Here is a 20,268-nt window from a genome sequence, read left to right on the forward strand (position 1 = left end):
TCCTTCCTTGACCAATTCAAGTGTACTTAATATTTTAGGAAAAGGAAAGAAAATGAGAAAGAAGCGAGATATTGTAGCTACTCCAGTAACCTTCTACACAACGACTACGCACTTCACGACAGTGTTAAACCAACATGGTGGTTCCTCCATTTTAAGTAACGTTGAAGTTAAGTCTTCCATTAAGTATCCCGAGCAGTATGTTGTTGATTCAAGAACATATTTGCCTGATGCAGTGTACCACACACAAGCTCCGTCAGGTCAAAATAACAGGTTGGTCTATGAAACACAAGGACGCGAGAAACTTGGGTGCAGAAATTGCAAAGCAAACGATCCACATATTATCTATTCTACCTATACGTATTACACGACCCACTACGTCAACGGAAGACCAGTCGTTAAAACCCGTTATGCAACTGTTGCTAATGAGATAAGCGTAACGATATCAGAAAACCAAACACCTGAATACGAACGAAGAAATCTGCAACATGTTTATGATACTGGTCCACCTAACGTTCATCACACAACCTACACATATTACACAACGAAATTCAGGGACGGAACTGCCTTTGTAGAGACTCATAAAGACACGGTCACCAACCTAAATAGACACGCCACACCAATTATCTGTCATACGTGTAAGCCAAGCCCCACTAAGGCCAGCTTTTATAAACCAGGTTTCAAAGAAACGTCTTACGTACCTTCCGGTTATTATCCATCAGAAACAAGTAAACCTCAGGGACGAAGAGGACGACCTCGTTACGTTTTCAGTTGCGATGGAAGCAATGGAAGATGCGGAGGTAGAGCATCAAGTACTAATTATGTGAAGGATCTATTATCTGGGAGGCGGGGAGTTTCCTACAAAAGACCCGAAAGAATTTATAAAGTCAAAGATCATGTAACACTTGATACTTACAGAAAAGTAAATTATGCACCAACGGAAATACACCATCCTGGAAATCCTATCACACCTACCCCAGTAACTTACTATACGACATACACCTACTTTACAACATTACTGGAGGATGGAAAAGAATCTGTTTCAAGTAGAGAAGAAACTAAAACAAACATTGTCACTGATCTTGTAGTTCCTACTCCCGTTTCATTCAAGCAACGATACAAACGCTCAAAGAAATATTATTCTCCATTAGAAGACCCTATGGATTTAGGGAAAATTGCCCTCTCTGCGCGTAAAAGAAAACTATACAGTCCTTCCTTGACCAATTCAAGTGTACTTAATATTTTAGGAAAAGGAAAGAAAATGAGAAAGAAGCGAGATATTGTAGCTACTCCAGTAACCTTCTACACAACGACTACGCACTTCACGACAGTGTTAAACCAACATGGTGGCTCCTCCATTTTAAGTAACGTTGAAGTTAAGTCTTCCATTAAGTATCCCGAGCAGTATGTTGTTGATTCAAGAACATATTTGCCTGATGCAGTGTACCACACACAAGCTCCGTCAGGTCAAAATAACAGGTTGGTCTATGAAACACAAGGACGCGAGAAACATGGGTGCAGAAATTGCAAAGCAAACGATCCACATATTATCTATTCTACCTATACGTATTACACGACCCACTACGTCAACGGAAGACCAGTCGTTAAAACCCGTTATGAAACTGTTGCTAATGAGATAAGCGTAACGATATCAGAAAACCAAACACCTGAATACGAACGAAGAAATCTACAACATGTTTATGATACTGGTCCACCTAACGTTCATCACACAACCTACACATATTACACAACGAAATTCAGGGACGGAACTGCCTTTGTAGAGACTCATAAAGACACGGTCACCAACCTAAATAGACACGCCACACCAATTATCTGTCATACGTGTAAGCCAAGCCCCACTAAGGCCAGCTTTTATAAACCAGGTTTCAAAGAAACGTCTTACGTACCTTCCGGTTATTATCCATCAGAAACAAGTAAACCTCAGGGACGAAGAGGACAACCTCGTTACGTTTCCAGTTGCGATGGAAGCAATGGAAGATGCGGAGGTAGAGCATCAAGTACTAATTATGTGAAGGATCTATTATCTGGGAGGCGGGGAGTTTCCTACAAAAGACCCGAAAGAATTTATAAAGTCAAAGATCATGTAACACTTGATACTTACAGAAAAGTAAATTATGCACCAACGGAAATACACCATCCTGGAAATCCTATCACACCTACCCCAGTAACTTACTATACGACATACACCTACTTTACAACATTACTGGAGGATGGAAAAGAATCTGTTTCAAGTAGAGAAGAAACTAAAACAAACATTGTCACTGATCTTGTAGTTCCTACTCCCGTTTCATTCAAGCAACGATACAAACGCTCAAATAAATATTATTCTCCATTAGAAGACCCTATGGATTTAGGAAAAATTGCCCTCTCTGCGCGTAAAAGAAAACTATACAGTCCTTCCTTGACCAATTCAAGTGTACTTAATATTTTAGGAAAAGGAAAGAAAATGAGAAAGAAGCGAGATATTGTAGCTACTCCAGTAACCTTCTACACAACGACTACGCACTTCACGACAGTGTTAAACCAACATGGTGGCTCCTCCATTTTAAGTAACGTTGAAGTTAAGTCTTCCATTAAGTATCCCGAGCAGTATGTTGTTGATTCAAGAACATATTTGCCTGATGCAGTGTACCACACACAAGCTCCGTCAGGTCAAAATAACAGGTTGGTCTATGAAACACAAGGACGCGAGAAACTTGGGTGCAGAAATTGCAAAGCAAACGATCCACATATTATCTATTCTACCTATACGTATTACACGACCCACTACGTCAACGGAAGACCAGTCGTTAAAACCCGTTATGAAACTGTTGCTAATGAGATAAGCGTAACGATATCAGAAAACCAAACACCTGAATACGAACGAAGAAATCTGCAACATGTTTATGATACTGGTCCACCTAACGTTCATCACACAACCTACACATATTACACAACGAAATTCAGGGACGGAACTGCCTTTGTAGAGACTCATAAAGACACGGTCACCAACCTAAATAGACACGCCACACCAATTATCTGTCATACGTGTAAGCCAAACCCCACTAAGGCCAGCTTTTATAAACCAGGTTTCAAAGAAACGTCTTACGAACCTTCCGGTTATTATCCATCAGAAACAAGTAAACCTAAGGGACGAAGAGGACGACCTCGTTACGTTTCCAGTTGCGATGGAAGCAATGGAAGATGCGGAGGTAGAGCATCAAGTACTAATTATGTGAAGGATCTATTATCTGGGAGGCGGGGAGTTTCCTACAAAAGACCCGAAAGAATTTATAAAGTCAAAGATCATGTAACACTTGATACTTACAGAAAAGTAAATTATGCACCAACGGAAATATACCATCCTGGAAATCCTATCACACCTACCCCAGTAACTTACTATACGACATACACCTACTTTACAACATTACTGGAGGATGGAAAAGAATCTGTTTCAAGTAGAGAAGAAACTAAAACAAACATTGTCACTGATCTTGTAGTTCCTACTCCCGTTTCATTCAAGCAACGATACAAACGCTCAAAGAAATATTATTCTCCATTAGAAGACCCTATGGATTTTGGGAAAATTGCCCTCTCTGCGCGTAAAAGAAAACTATACAGTCCTTCCTTGACCAATTCAAGTGTACTTAATATTTTAGGAAAAGGAAAGAAAATGAGAAAGAAGCGAGATATTGTAGCTACTCCAGTAACCTTCTACACAACGACTACGCACTTCACGACAGTGTTAAACCAACATGGTGGTTCCTCCATTTTAAGTAACGTTGAAGTTAAGTCTTCCATTAAGTATCCCGAGCAGTATGTTGTTGATTCAAGAACATATTTGCCTGATGCAGTGTACCACACACAAGCTCCGTCAGGTCAAAATAACAGGTTGGTCTATGAAACACAAGGACGCGAGAAACTTGGGTGCAGAAATTGCAAAGCAAACGATCCACATATTATCTATTCTACCTATACGTATTACACGACCCACTACGTCAACGGAAGACCAGTCGTTAAAACCCGTTATGCAACTGTTGCTAATGAGATAAGCGTAACGATATCAGAAAACCAAACACCTGAATACGAACGAAGAAATCTGCAACATGTTTATGATACTGGTCCACCTAACGTTCATCACACAACCTACACATATTACACAACGAAATTCAGGGACGGAACTGCCTTTGTAGAGACTCATAAAGACACGGTCACCAACCTAAATAGACACGCCACACCAATTATCTGTCATACGTGTAAGCCAAGCCCCACTAAGGCCAGCTTTTATAAACCAGGTTTCAAAGAAACGTCTTACGTACCTTCCGGTTATTATCCATCAGAAACAAGTAAACCTCAGGGACGAAGAGGACGACCTCGTTACGTTTTCAGTTGCGATGGAAGCAATGGAAGATGCGGAGGTAGAGCATCAAGTACTAATTATGTGAAGGATCTATTATCTGGGAGGCGGGGAGTTTCCTACAAAAGACCCGAAAGAATTTATAAAGTCAAAGATCATGTAACACTTGATACTTACAGAAAAGTAAATTATGCACCAACGGAAATACACCATCCTGGAAATCCTATCACACCTACCCCAGTAACTTACTATACGACATACACCTACTTTACAACATTACTGGAGGATGGAAAAGAATCTGTTTCAAGTAGAGAAGAAACTAAAACAAACATTGTCACTGATCTTGTAGTTCCTACTCCCGTTTCATTCAAGCAACGATACAAACGCTCGATTACGGAAGGGTCTTCATCAAAAGAAAACTATTGGGTGTTTACTCCTAGTGAACTTTATATACCTTCTTTTATTGGTCCTTATAAAAAGTTAGGGATTATTTTTCCAAAAGATGAACTAAAGACTAAGCCTTATTATTATCCTAGGCAATTTTCTAATTCTTTTGTTAGGAGAAATCTTTCAGAAAGTGTGGTAGCAAAGAGTAAATTTTTCTCTAATAAACGTAAAGATATCTTTTCCTCCAGTCAACCATTTTTTCTAACAAGGGTAGAATTCTACAGGACGAATCGTTTAAGTAATTTGTATCCCAACACAGAACTTCCATTTAACACTGTAATTAAACCAACCGTAAGAACTGATTTTGCAAATATAGTTTTATCAACAACCCCACTGTCGTCAAGTTATAGCTCTTCTGCTGATTCTTATATAAATAATGCATACAATAATGATCTGTTGAATGATTTTAACGATGGTTTGCAAGAAAATGTTAAGACGCCACTTAGAAGAAAACTTCTTAGTTTTGAAGCCTTTGATGATTATTCTGAAAATGTTCTAGAAAAGGACGATGATGAATTTCTTTATTCGCTCAAGGGAGATAATAAAAGATTAGTTAAACGTTCCATTAGTGTCCCAAATAGCTTGTATCCAACAGGCCTTATTCAGTCTCTGGAAGCTAAGGATATAAGCAATGGAATAACAACAGTTTATGCCACAAAAGTTTATGGAACATACCTAGGAGGTTCTTACACACAAATTGTTCATAGAGATATTCATACATATTCAAATGCTATAAATACTTTTGACAAAAGAGTTATTTCATCAATCAATCCAACACCTATTGGAAGCAGTGTTATTAATTCCCATACGAATAACAAATTGTCAAGAACTGGGCTTTTGTCTTCATTTGTTAATACCGACGTAAATGATGAAACTACAACGTTTTACACTACGAATATAATTGGAACATATATTGGTCAAATATATGCTCATATAGCCAAAACTACATCGACAATAATGAAAGAACACTTAACGTCTGCAGTCTCCAACAAAGCATCATTGGGGCTGCTATCATCTATAACCAGAACTGATATTCAAGGACCATCCACAACATTGTGGACTACTGAAATATATGGTACTTACTTAGGTGGATTTTATGCCCACGTTGCATCTACTTTTTCTAATATTTACCTTTCATATGGAAGCGGTAATGATGGTCATAGCTTTTCAACAAACAGTAATGCTTATAAAGAAAAATTATTTTTACCAGATCGCACGGTTTCTTCTGATTTTACTGATAATAAAAGTGAAGAATTCTATGCAGAAGCGACAGCTGAAGACTCGAAAAACTTGTATTCTAGTTTCATTGACCCAGATAAAAACAGATATGATTTTAAGGTGCAAGAAAATCCCATACAACCTAGTCCAAAAGTAAATAAGTATAAAACTGGGCCTGTGAGAAGTCATATATCCACTACCATTAGCAATACCAATACTATACTTTATACTACGAACATCTATGGAACTTTTATAGAAGGAATCTATACGCAAGTTGCACAAACAACATCACAAACACTCTCATATCTTAAACAGTCGTTTACAACCACATCAAAAGCTATCCAATCATCAGAAGTTGACATTTCGCATGTAACTGGTTTGGTTTCTTCTATTATTAACACCCAAGTGACTGGAGACACGACGATATATTATACTACTGAAATATATGGCACTTATATTGGTCAGTATTATGCTCAGTTAGCACGTACACGGTCCAGAACTGAAACAAAACCTTCTGAAACAAAAATACTTACTCCTAAGCCGAGTGAATATAAAACCGGTATATTGTCTACAAGTATTTATAACATTGAAATAAACAACGATTTGACAACTCATCATATTTACCAAATTCATGGAACTTTTATTGGTGGAGTATATGCTCATATTCAAAGGTCTACCACTAAAATATTGCCAATTAAACCAACGCCATTAGAGAACACGGTTTCTTCTAAAACAGGTCTTGTGTCTGTTACTACAAGTACAGAAGTAAATGATGGAATAACAACTGTCCATACTTCTCAGATTTATGGAACATACGTTGGAGGATTCTATGCACATGTAGCTAGACAAACATCTGAAGTGTTGCCAGTTATTAAGTCCAAAGAACAAGATAAAACAGGGAATATCCGAAATATAGAAGGTATAGTTTCATCAACTGTAAGTACAGAAATACATGATCGGACTACAACCATTTACACCACAGAAGTGTATGGGACTTATTTCAATGGATTTTATGCGCATGTGGCGCGTAGTAGTTCTAGTATTATTACACCAACCCCTACAAAAAGAAACAGCCAAGTTACAGGATTGATATCCACTGAAACTTCAAGTGAGATCAATGATGGAACCACTACTATTCACACCACTCAAATCTATGGAACACATTTCAATGGATTTTACGCACATGTAGCAAAAAGCACGTCCAGGATATTAGAAAATTCTGTAAAATTAGCGCATGTTAAGAATATTTATGAAACACTAGCAAGCTATTATATTGTCGATGATATTTTGTCCACGCCAAAGAATGAGAATCAAATCTATAAATCGACTACAGAAATTGAAACATCTTTGTCTTTGAATATCTTCCACTCTAAAGAAAATAGCTTTTCCATAGAATTTACAAATAGTGAAGATAATGGAATTGAAGAAGTTGATACACAATCTCCTGTAACAAAACCTACTCAAGATATTAATTCTCACTCAACTTTGAATGAAGAAACTAGATTGTATCCAAGCCCAGGTGTAGGTTCAGATAATATATTGCACTCTTTTGACGTATCTGTTACTTCACCTTTAACACCACAAGATATTGATTATAGTGACAGTGGTAATAAGAAGCAAAGCAAGCACCTAGTCCATAGTGAAGAACCTAAACTACAAAATAGCGAAACCATTTATGAAGAAGGAACCTCACAAAAAGTTATACATTTTCCTTCACCGTTAAAACCAACAAAAAGAAACGAAATAAGAACAGATGATGAAGATATAGATTACGATTATTTTCATGAATACAGTGAAGAACTTTCCACAAGTGGAAAGGTAATCGATGATATTGAAGAAACAGAGGGTGAAGTCTCTAATAATGGTCTGAAAAATTCACATTCTGACAAATCTTTGCTAGCACGAAATAAAGAAAACGACGACATTAATTATTATGATGATGATCGTTACAAAGGTGACAAGAAAAGTCATGATAATTATGAAGAGGAAGAGGCAACAGGACGACCAGTTAGTTTTGTTTTAGGCCGAAATAGACTTGATAGATCAAGGAATTATTTCAGTACTAGCAGGTTTCGATCTTTTTCTAGGCATTCAAAAACTTCTGAAGAAATAACTGATGATTATGACAGTGAGAGTTTTAACAATGCAGAAGACAAGACCAGTACAGAAGCTCCTATTGACGAACAAAAGTACAAAATCCGAATTCGACCATTTCGTTCCAGGTCTAGGCCTACATTTCTTTCTCCAATAAAATCATCAAGTCAGTCTTCCTTCACTTTGAAACTTCGTCGAACATCATTCACTCGTCGATTTAATCCTTTTGGGAAGGATTTGGAGGAAGAAAATGAAGAACTAGAAAGAGATCACACAACAGAGAATGGAAAACATGATGAATTAGAAGCAAGTGAAGCAATATTAAATACAGCAGATCCTCAGAATCTTCCATCTGACCAATTGGAAAGTAATAAAAGGCGCCCCTTCTTGTCAAGACCAACAAATCGCTACCTTGGAAGACGAAGGAGACTTCCTTTTTTAAAGGGACGAAGTTCTACTTTATCTTCTTCGTTGCAATTAGCAGCACGATCTGACCAAGAAAACACAGCTTTTGAGGAAGATAATAACACAGAAGACTATGAAATTACAGAATCACCTAATAAGGAACAAACTGTGGAAGAAAGGCCAACACAATACAGCCGAACTAATTTTAGACGACGATATAGAACATTTGGAAGAAGAAGCTTTGGGACATTTCGAAGAACATCTAAAACAAATGAAGAAGAAATAAAAAATGAAGAAGAAAACGTTTTTACATTAAACACTCGCAAAAATAAAGTTCGAATGAGACGTCCTGAAGTAAACATTTTCAGGCAGCGCAGTCATGGTCTGCGAACTTCCTCTAATTCTGTGAATCAAGATGAACCTGAAGATGATAGAGTAACGTCACGCAATCGATTTCACTTACGGAATCAAAGAAATTGGCCATCATTTGATTCTAGGTCTAGAAGAAAGTCGTATTTAACTTCTACATACTACTCGACTTTAAAATCATCTCATCCTATCAAAACTCCAGTAACTGTTAGTTCTGTTATTACAAAAGTAAAAACTTTACCTATTTATCATGGATTTCGGACATCATATGCCACCTTAACGACAACTGCTATAGAATCAAGTGTTATAGATCCTTCCGAGTATTCGACTGTCACGTCAGATGGTACAGTAAAAACAATATACTCTTCTAAAATTGGAATTCCTGATTTAAATGGCCCAACCGATAATTTGTATACAACAGTTACAGAAATAGTAATAACAACTACTTCATGGGAGTCTATTAGAACTGTCCAGAGATTGATTGGTTACAGTACAAGAACTGACACAGTAACTAGTCATCAGGTCTATACAACGCTTTCAACGTTATACAGCACTATTACTCCGGAAATACAAACTCCTTCTGTTCTCCAACAACCTTTTCCTGCTCCATTTTTCCCTCCTCCTGGGTTAAATAGTGTGAGCTATATAACATCCTCGAACTCCTTTGTGACAACTGAAACAATTTTGTCTACAAAGGTTCTTCCAGTCTTCTTAAGAGGTAGAACACATTATCGAACTCTTACAAGCACAACTTTCTCTGAGAGCACTGTCGTTAAAACGTCAACTATTAAGGTTCCACAAATTCAAACCCCTCCGTCTTTTATTCCACAGCAATATTTTCCATTTCAACAGCTAACCACGCAACTAACATTTTATGTAACTGGAATTGATGGCGATATAAAGCCTGTTGTTACCAATGTAGCTGTTCCCTTTTTTCAACAGCCTCTGATTCATACAAAAGCTGCAAGAAGTTTGCACAGTACATTCTTAAGACCAGAAGCCTCAGTTACTGTGGAATCTTTGTTTTCACTTTATCCCAATAAAAATGATATTGAAGAGATGAATTTAAACCTGTTAAGCTCTGGGGAAGGAATTTTTAGTGGAGTGATTGATATAAGTAATTCAGCTATCCAAACAGAATCATTAAAAAATAAAAAGAACCAGGTTCTGAGCACAGGAACTCCAGGTGATGTTACAACTGTATTTAAAGGTCCAAGGAGTGAAATCTACGAAGCTTCTGCCATGGTTTGGAATAATGTTGCCAAAAATTTCAAAGATGTGCTGAAAGTGCAAAAGCTTGAAACAAACGAATTATCGGAAACGAAAAAACTAAAACATTTTGAAGATAAGTATGATTTTAATTATTCATTCAAGAAAAGAAAACTTCAACAAATTGACACACGCGAAAATGATGCTGATTATGAAGATTATCAAGGCGTCACGTCTATAGAGACCAAAGATAAACAGCCAGACTCCTACAGAACAGTTGCTCCAATAACCTCAAATCTCGGTGAGTTTGATTGTTCTAGCCAGGTAAAGCTCATAGTAGTAACTTAAGTAAATACAATTTTCATTTCTAACTCATTAAATTTAAACAATAAATCATTTTAATAGATTCAGTAAATTATTGGGCTATTCCTTCGTAATAAACATTTTTTCAGTCGTATCTTATTAGTGTAATAATTATAAATTTAGTTAAATCACCAAGTTTGATTTTATGTAAAATTCAGAGACATCTCAGATATTTAATAGCAAAATGTTGTTGCGAATCTGAGGGCCCAGCATTCAAATTCTATTTCTGTATAAACTCTCGTATTTCAAAATCATGTTTAAATCCGCTTTTTTATTAGAATTGTCCAACAGCTAGCGACTGGTGCTGTACATTAGGTGCCTCAACTCTAGTCTAACAGCTCAAAATTAGAGACAGTAGCTCAGATGTCCCTTGTTTAGTTTTTTGCAAATTTCTGCAACATATAAACTTGTTATTTTTAGTATCATTGAAAATAATTATATTTGATAGGTTTACAGACAGAAGGAGGGATTGGAGAACAATTTAAAACACCGATTGACGAGTCTGCTATTGAAAGAATTAGTGTTTTAAGGAAGAGAAAGAAAGGCCGAACTGTTATCCGCAGAATTAAACCTTCTGGCCATAACGTAGATAATAAACTCCTAAGAAAAAGGCCTGTAATAATAAGAAAAACTAGGGTAAATCGGGTTTTACCTTCACTAATTACAACACCAGTACACAACATGGATTTACAAAGTACATTGTTAGATATGGATCATATTCTACTGTTAAATAATTCAGTGAAAAAAAATGAAAAAGCTTCAACTTCTAAAAATGTAAGACGCGTAATTCGTTTAAAACGTCCATTAGGGCGAGCAGTAGGAAAGCAGCGAATTACTGTAACCAAAAGGTTGCCTTTCAAAATACCGTCACAAAGTGTTGTTTCTTTACAAACAAAGAAACCTGTACTTGGTAGAGATGTCAATAACGAAGAAAGTACTAATGCTTTGGAAATTCAATCATTTCATAAACTTCTGTATTCTACTGCCTTGCCTCTAACTTTTTACACCACTTTTACTTACTTTACTACATTTCTTCAAGGAACTGTTCCTCTTTATACTAGCAGAGAAGCTGTGCGATCCAGTATCGTACTACAAACACCAAGTCCTGATATAGTGAGCATCATTCAAAATCATTCTGGCTATAAAACGGTTCTAGGAAATAAAAAAATTACACCTCTTGGTTCTAGATCCCGTGAAGGAACAACGACTATAGTTAATCTTGGGTCCAGAGTTCAAGTTTTCAATAATGATATTCAACGTGCAGTATTCGCAACACCATCTGCTCAAACATTTGATGAGATGCAGACAGTCAATTTGAGCTACTTAGATTCTATTGCAAAGACATACTATACACATTTCACTTATTATTACACGTTTTATAATAGTTTTGAGACCCAGACGTCAACTCGTAGTGAAATCACATCAAGAACACTAGTACCAGGAGACAATTTTCCGAAGTACTCTTTTGTAAATACTATAGATAGCAATGGCTTTCTTACTGTTCGCCCAGCAAGTCGTTTAATAAATCTCGGATCAACAAATGTAGATGGCACAACAACACACATTCAACTTGGGCTTCAAACACGTCTGAAACTGAATGAAATTCAAAATGCTATTCTTGTAACAGACTTGTCAAAGGCCACACCAGAACCATCTAAAACCACCAGCACAATTTTACCATCAAACTACGTAAATGACGTCATTGGTTCTTCAAAAAATGACTATTCCTCGTTTGATCGTGCACAGTTACACGCGTCATACTTTTCAGTTGAAGATTCTAGTTTCTCAAACCATCACTCTCCTGTGTTTGACATTACGCCAGAAATCCCATCCGCAAAACAAGTAGATTTTACTGTGTTTGCTGACAAACCTAAAGTACGCGTGATCACATCCATTATACGACGACCTTCTGGTTCTTTGAGAAGTCACACATTTCCCCAAAGGCCTGGTGTGCGCATTCGCGTGAAACCTGTTACTTCAAAATCTAGAACAATAACTGACTTCAAAGGCTCAGCTCAACCTAGTACCTTAACATATTTAGATTCACGTCTGAGTAGCAGTTTATCATTCCCAACAAACGTTCTTGCATTTTCATCAGAAAATATATTAGCGAACGCAGAGTTGGATGAAAATTTAGTTAGTGATATTGAACAAACATCTCCTAATATTGTTCCAACCCCAATACTGACATCATCGTTAGAGCATTCAATTGAAAGCATATCTCCATTGATTACATCTGAAATTGAAACAGCATCCATGTCTCGAAAAAGATTAAAAATTACAGTTCGAAGACCTATTACAGGTATAAAATCGAGTGGAACGAGCACAAGATTTGTTTTGCCGTCTCGACTTGATGTCACACGTCGACCTAAGTACTATGTTGTTACCAGAACCAACCCACTTGGTATTGTTCATCCATCAGTAAGGCCCTATGGAATTAAAGTGAGTAAAAGATTTAGACATCCTATTATCAGAGAATCAATCTTAAGAACCGGAGCTTATGGCTACAATGACACTTCGAGGTTACCACAAACAGTGAAACCGACTGAGGCAGTTGTACTTACATTCTTCACGACTACCACCTTCACTGTTCCTTACACAGTAGGAGATCAGACCCTGTACACAACCCTGGAGCAAACCAATTCACGAATTGTGACGCAGCCTGTTGGTGAGTATTTATCATATATTTTTGAAGATTATCACCTTCAAAGTAAAAAAATAAAATAAACTTATTAGAAATATTTTGGCTTTATTTTAAAAAATTGTTGCATACGAACTAATATAACAATTTATTTATCTTAGAAAATTCCAATCCAAAAAATTATAAATATATTCTATAAAACAAAATCCTGTATCTCAGGTTAACCCGAAAATGACCTAGGAAGGTTAAAACGTTGTTCTCTGCATTATTAGTAAAGGTGTTAATACCCGAACCAGTCGTTCTGGGATACATTTTTATTTCAAAAGGGTTTCTCGTCATCGAGGAAAACAAAATCCTATAGATTCTCTTAGTAAAATAATTCAAGTTTGTCTTTTAGATAACTTGTAGAATGTATTTAAATAAACCTAAATAATGTACATAAATATTTTCAGTAATGGGGGACATCTTTCCTTATCTATTCTAAACTCTTTTGAATATATTATATTTATGTATTTGTTTGAAGTTAAGCACAGAGCTACACAATAAGTCATCTTTGCTTTACCCACCAGGATACTGAAACTTGTTTCTAGCGTTATAAGTTTGCAGATATATTGCCTCGCCACTGAAGGGTATGGGTAGGCAAGACATTGTGCAGAAGTTCTAAAGATCTTTGAATAAATTCTATAAAACAACTATTTTTAATTTCTCAGAATTCTATTAATTCCGAGAATAGTCTATAAATTAACTTTTCTTGACTTATTATGAGAATGTCTTCATAATTTTAAGTTTTCATAAGACATAGCAGAATGTTTTTTCTTAGTAATAAAACAGTTCTAATAAACGTACTTACAACACATGGTACAAAGCTATGATGTTCTCAGCAGATAGCCCAATGTGGCTTTGCTATAAGACACACACACACAAACAAAGCTATGAAAACAAATGACACTAAAGTTATCAATTATCTTCCAGGTCTAGCAAACCTTATGGAATTGCTAAATAATTATATTCTGCAATGATGGTATACAGTTTATATATAATATAAATTGGTTGTTGTACACATGGATTTTAAAAGATAACTCAGAATAAACTTAATTAATAATAAACTTAATTAATTAATTAATCAATAAAATTAGTTAATATGAATTATATTCATAATCACCCAATTGAATAAATCTGTCCATGGAAAACATTCTCTCTAGGTTCTCATAAAATAAAACCTGGTCGATATTTGAGATGATTGTTTATATTTTGATTGTTAATTATAAGTATTTCTTCGATAAACTATAGTGGCATTTCATTGTACTGACATTTATGGAAAACAGTATAATATTCGTGTGTGTGCAAACATTCATAAATAATATTCTTAATGTGATTATTCATTCATATGTTGCAACTTTCGATTGGACTTGTTTGGAACTCAATAAATTTCTCGATTTGTTTAGGACAATCCTTTAAATTTGAGGTTACGCCATCTCTTAGTCATTCTACAGTATCTAGGCAAAGCACTTCATTTGTCGACACTATTCTTACCAGATCTGCATATCCTAAATTGTCAAGCTCCCTATCTACAGAGCTAACTTCAAGTGCTTTTGAGAAGCTGGATTCATTATCGTCATTTTTAATGTCGTCCGGTATGTATGCAATAAATTACTGAGGAAATTGGAAACGAAATTTATTCCTTGATTATAAAATAATAATTATTATATTTAGATCAATGTTGCAGAAGATGATATTTCCTTAAGGATCTAAGCACTAAAATTACTATAATCATTAAAATTAAATTGTGTTATTATTCAGTTTATGACGTGCAAACTATACAAAAGTTACTACTAAGAATCGGTCATAAACACTTCTGTGATTATTTTTAATGAATGTTTAAAATAAGCTTAAAAATAGAACATACATCTTCAGTAACAAAAAATTCAACCTAACTAATGATAACTTTAAATCGACGTTTAAATTTAAAAATTTAATTTTAACAACCAATATGTATCTTAGTTAACTATTTCTTATACACATTTTCTCACTTGATTTTAGAAAATTAATAAAAAGTAATTTACTTTTATCTATTAGGTACAGAGAATACCATACCAACGTTTACCCCCGAAGAACTTATTGAGCTTCAAAAGTCCGTAAACAATGCATTAAAAGTCTCACTTCAATCAGATACCTCCTCAAACTCTGATAATCAGACACTTTTAATAACCGGTGATTTAGATGAATTATTGACGTTTTATGACCATTCATCTACACCTCCTGTACTGACCAAAGCAGTGGAAACAGTGAATGCCATTCCAACCGAATCCCCCGTTGTTGACACGGTTTCTTACAACTTAGAAACAGAGTACACTACTTTTACTCTTTACACAACACTTTTCTCTGGTAGCTCTACTGTTACTTCTAGTTTTGAAAAAGTGGTTTCTAACGTCATTACTCTTCCTGCTTCAGAAGAACTAACGACTTTACTCTCTTCGCCTTCTCTTGATACTCAATTATCTAAAGAGGTTCTAATATCCGATAGGTTTTCTACGATGGTAGAAACAAGTGAAGTACTCAAAACTAGCACTGTCTTTAGCACCTCCACTTTCTTTGCTACACTCTTCAATGGTACAAGCTCATTTGTGTCGCCAATAGAAGACGTCCATTCTGAAGTTTATACTATTACTGAACTTATTACGTTCACTCGAACGTTTAGTTCAACTTCATCGCCATCCGTTTCTATTTCAATACCAGTTAAATATTCCAAACCTGTAAAATCCACTCCAGTGTACTCCACTGTAACCGAATACACTACTTATACCAACTTCCTTACTCTCTTTCAAGAAGATTCTTCCATAATTTCAAGCATCGAAGAAGTGGATTCTAATGTGTACACCATTACCTTACATGGTTCGATTGCAGAATTAAGCACTGTAAACCCAGCTACATCACATGATTCCACACAATCAATATCTATTAGCAGTATGTTGGTTCCATCCTTTAGCAGCTTCTTACCTTCAACCAGCACTTTTTCGTCTTCTGAAGACAATTATTTATTACCTGTTGAAACACTTTCACCTGTTGCCAGAAACACCTCGAAAAAGAGCTCCACAGTGTTACTAGAAGCCTTACCTTCGTCATCCCTCACGACTACTGACATTCTTGATACCTTTACCTTTATTAGCAGCACATCAGAAACAACGGAAGAACCTGAGGTTGTAATCACAAGGACCACAACTCAAACAATTTATTCTACAAATACCCATTACGTTACTCTGTTTAGTGGCACGCAAACAATATTGTCCTCCATTGAAGACGTACAATCCAGACTGCTAGCGACAACTGTCACAGAGACAATTAAGGGTTCCATTACCCTGAATCCCGTTTTTATGAGCACCATTAACAAAATAACGTTCACAAGAACAACTTCAGTTCCTTCTAAGACAATTCCTACAGAGTTACTTGAAATATCTTATCCTAAACTTGTACCGTCTTTGCAGACATATCTTACCACCTATACTTACTTCACAACACTAAAGAGTGGTACCAACGCGATTGTGTCCAGCAAAGAAGAGATAGCAACTTCATACATCACTCTTTTTGTTCCAGAATCATCTGTTATCGAGAGCAGTGAACTCTCCACGGACTCTGTAACCAAACCTTACGTGTCTTACAAAACTACGACGGAGTACAGCACCTACACATTTTTCACAACATTATTTGGTGGTGAGGACCAAGTTACTATTACAAATGAGCAAGTTATTCCACAAGTTAAGACATCAACCATAACTATATCACCTGCAGATTTCTCAACCATAACGCCAATGACATCGACCGAGAGTGTACTGACTTTTTACTCCACTTACACATATTATACAACCTTTGTAACTGGAACCAAAACAACAATTTCTTCTAGCTTAAGCTCAGTCACACAGTTTGTAACTGTGCATTCAGCTACAAGTAAGGAAAAGACAGAATCAAGTTCCTTATTAGTTGAACCATCACCTCCTGTAAGTATAGACACTGTGTCTTCCACAACCGACTCACTAGAAACTGCGGTTATTTTAACTAAGGCAACCACTTCATCTACCAGCACTACAAACGCAGAAATCTTTGTAAGTAGTGAAACGGTGGAAAGTGCTCTAAGTACGGTAAGTCTGAAAGAATCCACTTCTCTAATAACAACCAGTAGTGAATTGGAAGACATAATAAGTATAGTTACCATAGTGTCCACTGCTGTTTCAACTGAAGAGGCTACTTTGGACGTTGCTTCTTTTGTAAAAGAAGAAATTTCTTCCGTGCATATAGAAACAATAATTTCTGTTCATAGTAGTGTGTCTGTTGATAGCAACATAGCATCCCAGTTAGTCCCTAGTGTGATCACCAAAGTAGAGACAGTCACTAGTTTAGAAAGTAGCTCTTTTGTAGCAGTTGGCGATAAACAAAGTGTAACACCCACCTTTAAAAACGCAGATGTATTTTTTATTTCTAGTACTAAACCTTCAAACACTGAAGAATTGAATAAAAATATTATATCATCGGTTCAAATCGAAGAAAGTCCTGTTGTTGAGATTAAAGAAATAGTAACTACAACAGGAACAATTAGCGATACTCCTTCTTTTAACAGCGGAACTTCCACAAAAATAATTGGTGGGTCAACTGTTGTTTTCTTTACTGATTTTATATTACCAGGTCCTGAACAAACGTCTTTGAAAATATCTGCCACATCCTCTACAAATGTTGTATCAGACGGTAATGACTATAGTAGTTCATTAGAACCATCTACTTATATGCTTCCACCGAGTTTTATTGATCAGGAAACAGATCTTGTAAGTCCAACAGAAAACATTTCAGATAATACAACTGTTGTTGAGATTAAAGAAATAGTAACTACAACAGGAACAATTAGCGATACTCCTTCTTTTAACAGCGGAACTTCCACAAAAATAATTGGTGGGTCAACTGTTGTTTTCTTTACTGATTTTATATTACCAGGTCCTAAACAAACGTCCTTGAAAATATCTGCCACATCGTCTACAACTGTTGTATCAGACGGTAATGACTATAGTAGTTCATTAGAACCATCTACTTATGTGCTTCCACCGAGTTTTATTGATCAGGAAACAGATCTTGTAAGTCCAAGAGGACACATTTCAGATAATGCAACTGAAATTGTTACCATTGATTCAAGGGAATATATAGGAAATGTAAATGAGCTTTATTTGTCATCGGTTATTTTAGATGACTTAAAAATGCATAATAAAACAACAACTGAAGAAAAAGATGACATTCAGTCAGGGTCGGTCATAGATTTGTCAGACCTTCTTGGAGGAAATGCTAATATAGCTGGTAATCTGGCAGAGGCAGTGAAAGGTATTTTACACAAAATTAATATTAAAGGAAGCGATACAAATGAAACAAAAGAGAATATCCCAACCCTAGTATACGATAGAAATGAAACGGAGACATCTATAAGGCCTAGTGATAGTGAAATACCAAAGAATATCCCAAGCCTGGGATATGACGAAAGTAAGACGGAAACATCTATAAAGCCTAGTAACAGTGAAACAACAAAGAATATTCCGAACCTGGGATACGATGAAAGTAAAATGGAATTATCTACAAGACCTATTAATCTTGTTAAAACAATAAATCCAACTGGAAAACTTTTAGAAACTTCTGCCAATGAGAATATCAATGTTAATTTAAAATCAAAAGACCCTGATCTGTCATCTCATGACAGTCAAGAAACACAAATTTTTACAGGAATAGAAACAATATTTTTTGATCCAACAGCTGTTTTTGAAAAGACTATAAAACCAACAGTGTCACTTGGTCCTTCCAATTCCGGGTCAAAAGACGAAGACAGGCTGAAATCTCAGGAAAGTGTTATAGCTATTCCTGGACGTATATCTAGTAATGTTTCTACACTTGAAGTAGGAGTAAGTACATCTGTAATAACCGGCTTCAAAACTGTATTCATAGACACGTCCATGGGAGATATTGAAGATAGAAAACCTTCTCTAAAAGAAATTGAAACAGAATCAACAGCTCCTTTGGACATATTAGATCAAGTTGGTACGAAAATACAGGTTTTGGATAAAACCGCAATACTTGAAAGTAGCTCCCCGCCACTCTTATTAGATTCTGAGTCAGGTAGAAATGATACAACTCTTACTTCAGATAAGCAAATAATCATGACTAAAACATCAACAGGAACTAAAACAATATTCTTTCCGTTTTTTGACAAAGAAAGCCAAGCTCCAAGGCTTCCAGAAGAAGATAATTCAAGAGTTGATTATACACCTACACGATACATTACTAGTGTGGAATCGTCAACACGAACGTTGGCATTAACAACTACTAAGATATATTATACCAGAGACAGTCCTCTCACTATAACATCCGTTTACACTACCACAATTCCACCACGTACTTTCGTGTCCACTATAATTGGTAGCAAGACAATTCTAGGCACTTTGCTAGAGCCGACAGAGTCAGTAAAGTTTGAAAAATCAACGTTATCCTCAGAGTCAACGACCAAAGTTACTACAACAACGCTTGTTTTTAACTCCATAACTACAACAGTGGTCCGTACGCTGGTTCTCCGAACAGAAGATTTAATACCATCTACAACGTCAGCCTTAACTTCAATCAGTGCTGTTGTGAATGTATCCAAAAAAGATACTAGTCCTAAGATATCTTCAACAAATTCAACCACTTCTAACACAAAAGGCAGCATTTTGACAACGGACAGATCATTCAAAGCTTCCATAGAAAGAGAAGAGCCGTCCAAATCTGTATCAAAACAGCCCAAAGAGCCAACAAAACCAGAAAATCTTTTAGTAAGTCTGACCACTGAGCTTACAGAATTAGTTCCTACACTGAGACACCCGTCAAACCCAGTTAATATTTCTGACACGTCTTCTCCTTCTTCGAAATTAACGAATTTAAATACAAAAGGTTTCAGGGAGGAAAGCACACAAGAGTACTGTATTCCTCAATGTGACCCAACAAACAGAGAACATTGTAAGAAGACAGATGACACTTGGTCATGTGAATGTAGACCGGGATTCGCTCGGACGGAAACATCCACGAAATGTGAAGGTAAAGTTAATAATATCCATCAAAGACAGTTTCTCTTGTAAAAATTCGGATATTTTTAGTTGTTTATCAATTTTTTATG

General features: G+C 36.1%; 1 protein-coding gene across 1 annotated transcript in view; it reads left to right on the forward strand.

Moving 5' to 3' along the window:
• LOC143231387 (uncharacterized) overlaps window positions 1-20,268 on the forward strand; it is an 83,934-nt gene that overhangs the window by 55,738 nt on the left and 7,928 nt on the right. Inside the window, exons 7-10 of the mRNA XM_076465933.1 lie at window positions 1-10,397; window positions 10,908-13,127; window positions 14,546-14,734; window positions 15,177-20,189. Coding sequence (XP_076322048.1) covers window positions 1-10,397; window positions 10,908-13,127; window positions 14,546-14,734; window positions 15,177-20,189 — 17,819 coding nt within the window. The remainder of the gene's footprint in view (window positions 10,398-10,907; window positions 13,128-14,545; window positions 14,735-15,176; window positions 20,190-20,268) is intronic.

This window comes from Tachypleus tridentatus, chromosome 11, assembly GCF_004210375.1.
Source record: "Tachypleus tridentatus isolate NWPU-2018 chromosome 11, ASM421037v1, whole genome shotgun sequence".
In the NCBI taxonomy this organism is placed as follows: Eukaryota; Metazoa; Arthropoda; class Merostomata; order Xiphosura; family Limulidae; genus Tachypleus; species Tachypleus tridentatus.